General features: G+C 40.8%; 1 protein-coding gene across 1 annotated transcript; it reads right to left on the bottom strand.

Annotated features, from left to right (window-relative positions):
* Window positions 1-1,159: 1,159 nt before the first annotated feature.
* On the bottom strand, window positions 1,160-10,777 carry LOC110346713 (oocyte-secreted protein 4A-like). Its single transcript, XM_087203607.1, has 5 exons — window positions 10,470-10,777; window positions 6,191-6,369; window positions 4,241-4,341; window positions 2,563-2,691; window positions 1,160-1,701 (listed from the first exon to the last, which is right to left on the bottom strand). Exons 1-5 carry the CDS (start codon window positions 10,543-10,545, stop codon window positions 1,632-1,634), a joined length of 555 nt encoding a protein of 184 aa, XP_087059733.1. The 5' UTR covers window positions 10,546-10,777; the 3' UTR covers window positions 1,160-1,631.
* Between the last annotated feature and the right edge of the window lie 232 nt (window positions 10,778-11,009).

Raw genomic sequence — 11,009 nt, forward strand, 5'->3', positions numbered from 1 at the left:
GCCAGGGACACACACCATATGATCATCTCAATAGATGCAGAAAAAGCATTTGACAAAATCCAACATGTATTTATGATAAAAACCCTATAAAAATTGGAATAGATGGTCTCTACCTCAATCTGATGAAAGCTATCTATAAAGAACCAACAGCCAATATCATACTAAATGGTCAAAAACTGAAATCCCTCACACTAAAATCAGGAACAAGACAAGGATGTCCACTATCACCACTCTTGTTCAATATAGTTCTGGAAACATTAGCCACGGCATTTAGGCAAGAGAAAGAAATAAAAGGAATAAAGATAGGAAATGAAGAGGTCAAATTGTCATTATTTGCAGATGACATGATACTCTATATAGAAGACCCCAAAAACTCCACCAAAGGTCTTCTAGACTTAATAACCAAATTCAGTCAAGTAGCTGGATACAAGGTCAACACACAAAAATCGGTAGCTTTCCTCTACATGAATGACAGACTCACTGAGAGAGAAATAGGGCAAACGATGCCTTTCACAATAGCATCCAAAAAACTGAAATATCTAGGAATCAACCTAACTAAAGAAATCAAAGACCTCTTCTCTGAAACCTATAGCACTTTGAAAAAAGATATTGAAAGGGATATCAGGAAATGGAAAGACATCCCTTGCTCCAGGGTAGGAAGGATAAACACAGTGAAAATGGCTATACTTCCAAAATTGCTATATAGATTCAATGCAATCCCAATTGAAATCCCAGCAGCATACTGCATAGACCTTGAGAAAACAATCCAAATATTCATTTGGAACAAGAAGAGACCCAGGATAGCAAAAGAAATTCTAGGTAACAGAGACATGGTGGTGGGTATTACATCCCCCAACTTGAAACTATAGTACAAAGCTACTGTGATAAAAACAGCATGGTACTTGCAAAGAAACAGAACTGAAGACCAGTGGAACAGATTAGAAGATGCAGAAACAACTCCAAACACACTCAGCCACCTCATCTTTGACAAAAGAGTCAAACACCCTCACTGGAGGAAAGATAGTCTCTTTAATAAATGGTAAAAAAAGCCACTTGTAAGGCAGACTCCTGATCACCAGCAGTGGGAGGGCAGAGGGGACCAGCAGACACCATGTGCTTGTGCTGCAGTGTCACCCGAACCCTTGATAAGCACAATGAAACACCTGGGAATAAAAATAAAATATTGAAAGGGAAATTCTGCTTGGATTTTCTTTCCCATATACCATTTGAAGAAAGTAAAATAGGGGTCAACTGAAAAATGTGATCACAGTACACCAGCTTCCCGGCTGCCACCCCGAGCCACACGGAGGACTGAGCCTGTTCCCAAAGCCCAGTCACCCCTGCAATATGAGGCCCTGTGACGAGGGACTGAGGTGTCTTCAAACAGTACAAATACCCGCTGAGAATGGCAAACGTTTATTTCCATAAAATTGCCTTTATCACAAATTTAAAATCTGGAGGAGTCCTCCCCACAAAGACTTCATAAATACAGATGGAAGAGCAAGTTTTCATTTTAAAAGGTCATTCTAAAAGTGCTCAGAGGTGATCCCTGTAGACATTTGTCCAACATCTGAGGAGCAGTGAAAACTTGATGCAGCCAGGGTTGCTAAGACCACTTCATGGCCCCAGAATTAGAGTTTAAATGCCTCCACGTAGTAGGAAGTAGTAAAATTTCTATGGCCCAGCAAGGGACAACTGCCCCTGGAAGGAAAGAAAAGAAATAATCACATGATACCGACGAGTCACCATTATATCCTCAAAGAACTATTGAGGCTCAACAACTCAAGAATACAGGAGGGGAGGACAACAAATTTAAACACCTCTCTTTTTTTGAAACAGGGTCTTCCTACGTCACTGTGTTGCCCAGGCTGTGCTTGAACTGCCAATCCTCCTGCCTCAGCCTTCTAGAGAGCAGACACTATACGGATGTGCCACCTCACCCAGCATTTACATATGTTAAAGACTCAAGTGTAATAGTATATATATTATGTATATTCATATAGATGGAGCTACAAAGCATTTACTGAGCATTTATTAATACAACTTTTATCAATTTTACATGAGCATAGTGTCTCACATTTTGAATGCCCAGGGTCAGAAGAAAAATAAAGGGCTTTCCTTCTGGCATACTAAAGACTTTCTACTCTGAATAATTCCTACAGCTCATTTTAAAGACATTATAGGCATTTAATTCTTCCAGAACAAAAAGGTGATTAAAAAGTTAGCAAGCATATCAATTATCATCTTCATAAAAATTCCCAAGTTCATGCATGTTTATGTTACAAACTCCACAGGTTTCTGTGAGGGCCTGGCTGGAACAGATTGATACTATAAAAGAGCGAGCTGGGTTGCAATTGCAAATAGACTGTGTACACGAGAGAAAAAATAAGAAATGCTCACAAAACATATCTAATAAACATAAAATGCATGTTTACAACTGTCCTGGCCTAAACTCATACATGCACATGATCTACAAAGTGTGCTATGTGTCATCATTTCACCAATCCCTGGCCTGGTTTCATAAATGTAAGCATCTATGTTACTACATGAAAATTCTCTCACCATGACAATGCACCTAGAAGTCTTCCTGGGTATTCCATTTCACCTGACCGCAACCAAGTCTGTCTTGCTCCCTCTAGGTGATTATGGCTATGATGTATTTTCCTTGTTTGAAAGCTCAGTGGCTTGTTTCTGAACAAGAGAAAAATATAAAAAAGAAAAAAATATATGAGCTCTGTCTAAATCAAACTACTGGAAGTAGACAAGGAACTGAGGTGTAGGGATAGAAAGCAAATGACACGAGGGAATCCCAAATCAACTCACTTAGGCAAACAATGGCCACTCAGTTCACAGAAGACAGGAGAAATTTTAACAGAACGTTGCACAGTTTGTCATTATCCTAGAAATGACCTTGGAACCACAAGTTGATGTCACACAACTATCAAATATCAGAAACTCCTAACTTCTCTTTATTGCTCCTCAGCTCACCCATGTCTACCATGAATGATTACCATACAGCTTCCAGCTATTGGCCTGCGATTAAAGACTGAGGGCTCACAGAATTCTGCCCCCAGGAAGCCACACAAGGGTGGTAGAAGCCACCGCCTCAGTCAGGGAAAGCACCTGGGGCAGGCGACTTCCTGCCAAAGACCCATCTGCTCCTGCAGCTGACTCACACCAGAGAGGTGGGCGTCAGGAACAGGGAGAGCGGGCAGAGTGAAGACATCCTTCCCCAGCGTCGGTTGCGGCACAACTCAGTAATTTCCCCACCAGTGCTAGAGCTCTGGCGGTTGTTCCAGGAGGCAGTGAAGAAGGGAAGCATAGATTGTGCTGAACTTGTCCTCCCCCACCCTTTGGGCTCCAGATCAGCAGCACTGCAGAAAGGAAACCTAAACTTGAGGGCACGCTAGAGATAATGACTTGATGATGTGTGCCATGAAAAGGACTAGCGCTGTTAAAGAACAAGAAAAGCAGATTTCACCGAGCGCAGTTAGCCCATGGGATTAATCTGGAGTCACAGCTGGGTAACCCTGGGGCTCCCCAGGAGGCAGAATGCCCAGAATGCAGGTTGCAGTGAAATTCCCAGCACAGAGAGGACAGACAAGCACCGGGTGCTCACCCACAGTCCCCCAGGGACGGATCGCAGGCCAACCGCCTCAGCCTTCGGAGTAAGCAGCTTCCTCTGCTTCTCCATCTCACTCAAGAGCCGCTCTCCTGCAGAAATGTGTTGGTCACTAGCTAGTCTTGACTTTTATATCCATAAAATGTAGCCACAAACTGACTCGCTTCGTTCTAGCTTTAAAATTTCAGAGAAATACTAATTTTTTAAGCTCTTTTCTGAACCCCATGGGTGGATAGTTCTTATAAAACCTTAAAGAGTTTGCAGACTAGCTATGGGTGGGGCCAGAGGCGGAAGTGGGTAAAGAAAAAGAAGACCCCCAAAACGAAAGTTTACCAACAAATAACCTCTGATGGATTCTCTTCATTGACCAAATTTGAATAGTCAGATAGAAACTGAGCTTTTATTAAAGGAGCTAATCCACTCAATTAGAAAACACACTGACAGGATCCATTGAATATATTTTTAGATCTCTTCACTTAACTAAGCAGAATTCTGTAGATCAAATCGGCCCCAGTGATGAATCTCAGCATATTTTCTAACAATTTTACTTGGATCAGAACACCTGGCAGCCAAACATAACATTAGATAACCTTCAAATCAGCAGTCCACAACACTTACCTTGGAACAAAGCATGTTATGTTGTAGTAGAAAGAAGGAAGACCTAAATGCAGCGGACTATATGTGACTGCAGTTGCAATGAAAATACCCGATGGTTGTTCCTAAAAATATAAAGAATATAAATTCACTTATCTTTCTTATCTCTCTTTCAAACACTTTCAAATTCAGTTTTTAAAATGCAGTATATGAAAGCAAGGCAACCCTCAATTTTAATTTACTATATAATACAATAAAATGATAAAATGTCTACATCAGATATTGCTCACATGGCATCCAAGACTTTGTATTTTTTTGCCTGTTATGTGTGCACACACAACTTTACAGATAATATAAAGCAGGAGTTGGCAAAACATCTCTCAATTTGACCAGAAAGTATTTGTCTTGGCAGACCACTCAGTCTCCATCCCTGTGCCCATTTCATCTTCATAGCATGGAAGTACCCATGCACAATAACTAAACAGAAGTGCATTTGCTCCAAGAAAACTTAACATGCAAGCACGGGAAGGTGGCTGCCTTTGGCCCACTGACCACAGATGCCAGACACAGGCATAAACTACTGTGTGTAACAGAATACGATCCATTCAACATCAATTTAAATGTATCTAGGAAAGAGCTGAAATAAGAACTTTGTCCTTTTATTTAACTTCAAAGGTATGAATACCGTTGAGAGTGAAAACCACTTCTCAGGCATCTATTCATAGGCTACAAATTACAATTTGTATTCTAGAATTTTAAAACATAAGGCACTATCAAAAACAGCATTGAACTCTTCCAAGTATTGAGACATGGTCGATATTTGCATACAATTCATCTTTATGTCTACCGTTTAGCATCAATGAAACGTGGTAGGCAAGAATGCTTGTTAGTACCTCAGATTATCCAAAAGCCCATAAAATGTCCACAGTAAGACCTTTTAGGGTGAGCATTATACAGGACAATACTATGCATTAAAGACATTCAATTTAACTGGAGTTCTGACAAACAGGAAAGCGAGAGTCCGGGGACAATCTGATTTGAGGAACAGGTGGGTAATAGAACTCAAGTCACATTATCAAATACCTATTCCTCTTCCCACCTTTACAACTATACATCTTGTCCTTTCTGAGTTTCCTCTTTTTTAGGCAGTTTCTCCTTTCCTGGGTGCTTACTGGAAACCTCAGTAATTATCTGCTTAGAATTTATTTGTAGTCTCAATTAAAAAGTGTGAGCCTTGCCAGGGATTTAGCTCAGTGGTTTCGCTACCTCCTGCGCAAGTGCAAGGACCCAAGTTCGATCACCGGTACCAAAAAAAAAAAAAGCATAAGCCTCTTTCCCTAGACATCCCAGACAGAGCCCTACATAGTTTCCACTTGATTTAGCATGATTTTGTGAAGTGAGAATTGGCATAGCTTTTTCACATACTTACCAAATATTTGAGTCCCTGCATCTTACTAATCAGCCTTTCTATATGGCAGCTGAGTAGACTCTATCCTAAAGTGAGTGCTTGCCACACATTTGACATCGTTTTAGGTACTAGAGACAGAGCATTAAATAACCAGGGAGGCCATGTGTCTGAAGCCAGGAATCTAATGCATCCAGAAAATCATCTCTACCAGTGTAGGAGAGGTTTGCTTCCAAAAGGCAGGACCAAATAGAGCAACAAATTCATTTAAAGAGAAAAATAAAGTTTTCTCATCTCAGGAAAGATTATTCCTCTTATTAATACAGAAGCAATATGACCAGACAACCCAGTGTAAATTGAAATTTTAGGTAAACAACAAGAAAGGAATGGGAGATTGAAAATCTATTTAACAATAAATGAGTCCCTCAAGTTAGATTTCACTAGGGAGGGGGAGGGGAAAGGGAAGGGAGAAGGTGATTAGTTTATATTACTTGAGCTTAGTTCTCTTTGTTGTTTTGTGGCCCTAAAGCAAAGCATGCACTATTTGTTGGAATAATAAGTGCTCTTACATAGACACCAATGCCACATGAAGTTAGATGATACATGAAGTCAAAGTACTCAGGCAGCATGATGGAGACTGGGCAGCCATGTCCCAGGGTTAACTCCTGTGACTGGACTTGCAGGTTGTCCAGTAGAGGGTATCGATCCAGTCTAACCCGTAGCCAGATTTCGGTACAAATCACCCACACTGTTGAGAAGATAAAACAGGGAAGCTATCAACAACATTTGTTCCCCAAACAACAGCTCCAACAACTTTCTGTCACCATCACCTCATTGACCTGAATTCCTAGATGCAGAGTGACAATGTTTTGTTTCTGTGTATTTTCCCACAGTGAGATCATGAGTAAATTGCTTCACCTCTGTGTGGCTCCATTTCCTCATCTGAGGGTGGAAAGGTCACATTTTTCCTGAGAAGCTATGAGCCAAAGATCTTCCCTTTTGGAAATCATTCCAACTTTACCAACTTGTCTCATGAAAACATTTTCAAACTATTTGCAAGCACAGCAGATGTGGTTCTCAAAAATGGGAAGGGAAGCTTTGGTACAGGTTGCACACATTTGGAAAATGTATCCTGGGCTTCCATTAAAAAATGTATTTTGACCATCAACTGGAGAATGGGTAAAGAAAATGTGGGCTTTTTATAAAATGGAGTACTACTCAGCCATAAAAAATGAGAAATTAGAGACATTTATAGCCAAATGGATGCACATTGAGGGGATACTCAAGTGAAATAAATAGGACACACATGTAAATACTGAATTGTTTCTCTAGTGTGAGAAACTGAAAGTGTAAATAAGGACTAAAAGGTATAATAGATAATGTGAAATAGGAAGAAAAGGGGCAAAGGGGAAGGGGAAGTGGGAGGGGTAGGGGAAAGGAAAGAAGGGATGGAATTAATATGAGACAATGGAAAAATGGAAACAAAGTCTTTGTAAATAGGGAGGCATGGAGTGGTTGAAGGGAGGGCAGGAGGAGGGGGGAAAATAAGAACCAAGAGAGATTATGTAAAGGTGCAAATTTCCAATGATGAATGTCATTATATTGTATACCTAAAATGTACCAATAAAATAAAATTTAAAAAAAGAATGAGAAACTAGAGATATTCATAGCTAAATGGATGCACATTGAGGCCATACTCTGAAGTGAAATAAATAGGACACACGTGTAAATACCGAATAGATTCTCTAGTGTGAGAAACTGAAAATCTAAATAAGGATCTATATGTATAATAGATAATGTGAAACAGGAAGAAAATGTTCAAAGGGGATGGGGAACAGAGTGGGGGAGAAGAGAAAAGGGAGAAAATAAGGAGAAATGGGGGAAAAAAGCTTCTGTAAATGGGGCAGGGGGAGGGAAAGGGAATGGGAGAAAACAAGAACCAAGATATATCATGTACAGGTATAGATTCCCAATAATGAATGTGGTCATAATGTATCAGTAACATGCACCAATAAATCATTAAAATAAATCCATCTCAAAAGATGAATTGAGAATGAAAAATGAGAGACATTTATAGCTAAATGTATACATATTGAGGCCATACTCTTAAGTGAAATAAATAGGATACAAGTGTGTAAATACTGAACAGTTTCTCTACTATGAGAAACTGAATGTGCAAATAAGGATTAAAACAAATAATTGATAATTTGAAATAGGAAGCAAAGGTCCAAAGGAGTAGGGGAAGTGGGAGGAGAAGGGGAAAGGAAAGAAGGTAAAGGAAAAATTATGAGAAAAGAACAAAAATGGAAACAAAGAGTTTGTAAATAGGGAAGGGTGGAGGAGGTGAAGGGAGCACAGGGAATGGGGAAAAAATAAGAACCAAGATACATCATGTACAGGTACAAGCACCCAATAATAAATGTAAATGTACTGTATACCTAAAATGGACCAACAAAAGAATTTAAGAAAAAAAGATGAATTGGTTATTCAGGTACTTTGAAACCCTTTTACTCACTGGAAAACATTGTAGCAAATATAACCTACCTTTGAGGGTTTTATGATTAAATGACAAAAGCCATTTAAACTTTAGAACAAGACCTAAGACTGAGGTGCTCTGTTAACTTTCATTAAGGAAGCAACTGAAAGGTCTTTCTGGAAGACACTACACCACAAGTCCCTCCCATCTGGCTCAACCCTCATCCATCTTGTGCATCAATAAATTACAATAACCTGGACCGGAATCTGAAAACTACAGAAAAGATGAGTACAACAGGGTTTGCTATTCTCGGATGAACCTGAGGATACTGTGACTGCAGCCCAACTGTCACAAGTAAATGCGAGACACTTTTGTCATCGCTCCCTAAAACAAACTTCATCCCCTTAGCTCCTAATTGCCAGTCACGCGGTATGCATTTCATCTTCAACATGAATTTTAATTAACTGACTTATGCATGAATAAAGTATTGATCTAGTTTTAGACCAAGGGACCCTTGGCAGTATCGTGACCTGTACAGGTCTGTCTTTAAATAGTAGCTTAAAAGGGGGCCTCACTTGGGCTAGAAACCTGAAGTGGAACACTTTGACACTTTTGATTACAGAGGTGACTGAAAAGGACAGACAAGTACAACAAGAAACATGATATTTTTGGGAAAATGTATTTTTGCCAGAAACATTAGTGGTAAAACCTGCTTATCAAAGGAACAAATTCTGAGAGCAAAAATGACAGATTTAGAAGTGAGATTCAGAATAGAAATGAAACAAACCTGCAGTCATTCTCCCTGATATTCATGGTTCATGTCAAAACAGGAATCATAGTTATCAATTCCCTGATTATATTCAGATTAATAAAAGGATTATAAACTGGGTAACCCAACCATGGACACATCCACATTTAGATGTAAGCCATTCAGGAAAGAATCTATTGTATGTACCACGGCTTTTTTCCATTGGAGACTCCCAAGATGACTGTCGTCATGTAAAATAAATAGAATTCTCTTTAATAGAGTTTCTCATAAGTCTAGAGTTCCTGGGTAATGTGTTTTCTTTCTCTCTCTCTCTCTCTCTCTCTCTCTCTCTCTCATATTCTAAGATAGGACAAATAATCCCTTCATTTTCCCAGAAAAAAATGAAATGCTCAAACCACTAATGTGCCTGGCATTAATAACAATTCACATTATTGCCGTTGGCCACCAAGAGTCAGCTCAGGCACTGTTGTAATCAACAGCACCTCTCTACCCACTGAAGGGCTGCATCTTAAAGGATATGGCAGAGTGGAAAGAAAGGACCAGAGCCACAAATTGCCAACTCACACATCATCACTTACTCTCTATCAGGGAATACTGACACGAGCTAGCGAGTAATTTATCTGAAGCCTAATGAATCAGTCTGGTCCATCAATGGGCAACATCAGGGTCACCTGGGTACTCATTTCAACTACTAAACTCTCCATTTTATCCCCACCCTATTGAATCACTTTACACTTAACGAGACCCCAGATGACCTGTATATACATCAAAGTCTGAGAACAACTGGTCTAGGGGGTGCCCACATTCACAGCTGCAAAATGACCACAGTTTTTGGTATAACAGAAGGAAATCAAAGATGTGAAGGGAAAAATAGCAAGCAGGATTGCTCTCACATAGCCATCCATTAATTTCATAGCACCAGCTCTTTACAGTGAAAGGGCTAAAAGCTTTGTGTGTCCCCAGGGTAACAGGCCACAGCTAGAGGTTTTCCACAAGAAATAGATTGGTTGGCAACAGAGGCAAAGCAGAGAAACTCCCTGAGTTACTCCTCAATGGTAGCAAGGTCTAGATTTAAGCAGCGAGCATGTTCGTGTCACTGGCTCTCTCGCTTTTCCATAAGGTGCAGTGCATTTTCGGTCACTTATTTCTGGTGCCCTGGTCCACAGTTACCAAGGAGGACACTCAGGCTGTCTGTTCCCACATCTTCCATGCACAGAGCTCACAGCCACCTGAGCTACAGCCACCCAGACACACAGCTGACTCACAGCTGATGCACAGACTCACAGCTGTACAATTTCCATTCCACTTCTCAAGCCCCAGGGCCCAGCTACGAGCTCCCACCCTCCTTTCCCACTAGCTCATGGAACTCTGGCCACAAGAGCCTTTCTTTCCTGGTTCTCTCACGTTAAATGAACCCCAGTTCTATAAGAGATGGGGCTCGTCATTAGCAAACACACTAACTTTTAAAACTAAATCCACTGAGAGAAAGGCAACCCTGCTCTGTTTGTAGGCAGGGAGAGAGAAAACAGAACGGGTCTTCACCCAACAGTGTTTTAGAAAACAGCCTTATGTCGCCATCCTCCTAAGGGATTTCTTGTTTTACCTGGTTCAAGTTCACAGGATTTCCAAACCAACAGAGAGAGGAGGAGGGACCCGCCCAGGAGCACAGAGCCCTTCATCCCGCCAGGCCACAAGACAGGAGCAGCCACTGGGAACACGAGTCGGTCACAGCTGGGCTTCCTTCCTTCCTTCGCGGATTATAAGAGGAGTCCACACCAGCTGCCTGCAATCGCCCTCTCAGTGGGGAGCAGGCGATCCTCTTAGCGCTGTCCTGCTCCTAAGTGTGGTCCCTCAGCCACCAGCTGCTCAGCTTCACCTACCAGCGCCTCAGGTCCAGAACATCAGATCCTGCTCTGGAGATACAGGAACAATCATGAAATGTTTTCAACAAGGTTCCCAGGGGGCGGTCATGCACATTAAATCTGAAAGGCATCTCTTTTAGCATTGTCTCAGTTGGGTTCACCTGACCAGTAATTTCCAAAAATTATTTTCCTATTAGACACATGGTATAAGTAAAGATAATAATCTTGTCTTACAACTCTTGGAACAGTATAGGGATTTACCTACATAACAACTGCCTGTA

The sequence above is a fragment of the Heterocephalus glaber genome, unplaced genomic scaffold (assembly GCF_053883595.1).
Source record: "Heterocephalus glaber isolate CG9 unplaced genomic scaffold, H.glaber_assembly_v1.0 deba00001805, whole genome shotgun sequence".
In the NCBI taxonomy this organism is placed as follows: Eukaryota; Metazoa; Chordata; class Mammalia; order Rodentia; family Bathyergidae; genus Heterocephalus; species Heterocephalus glaber.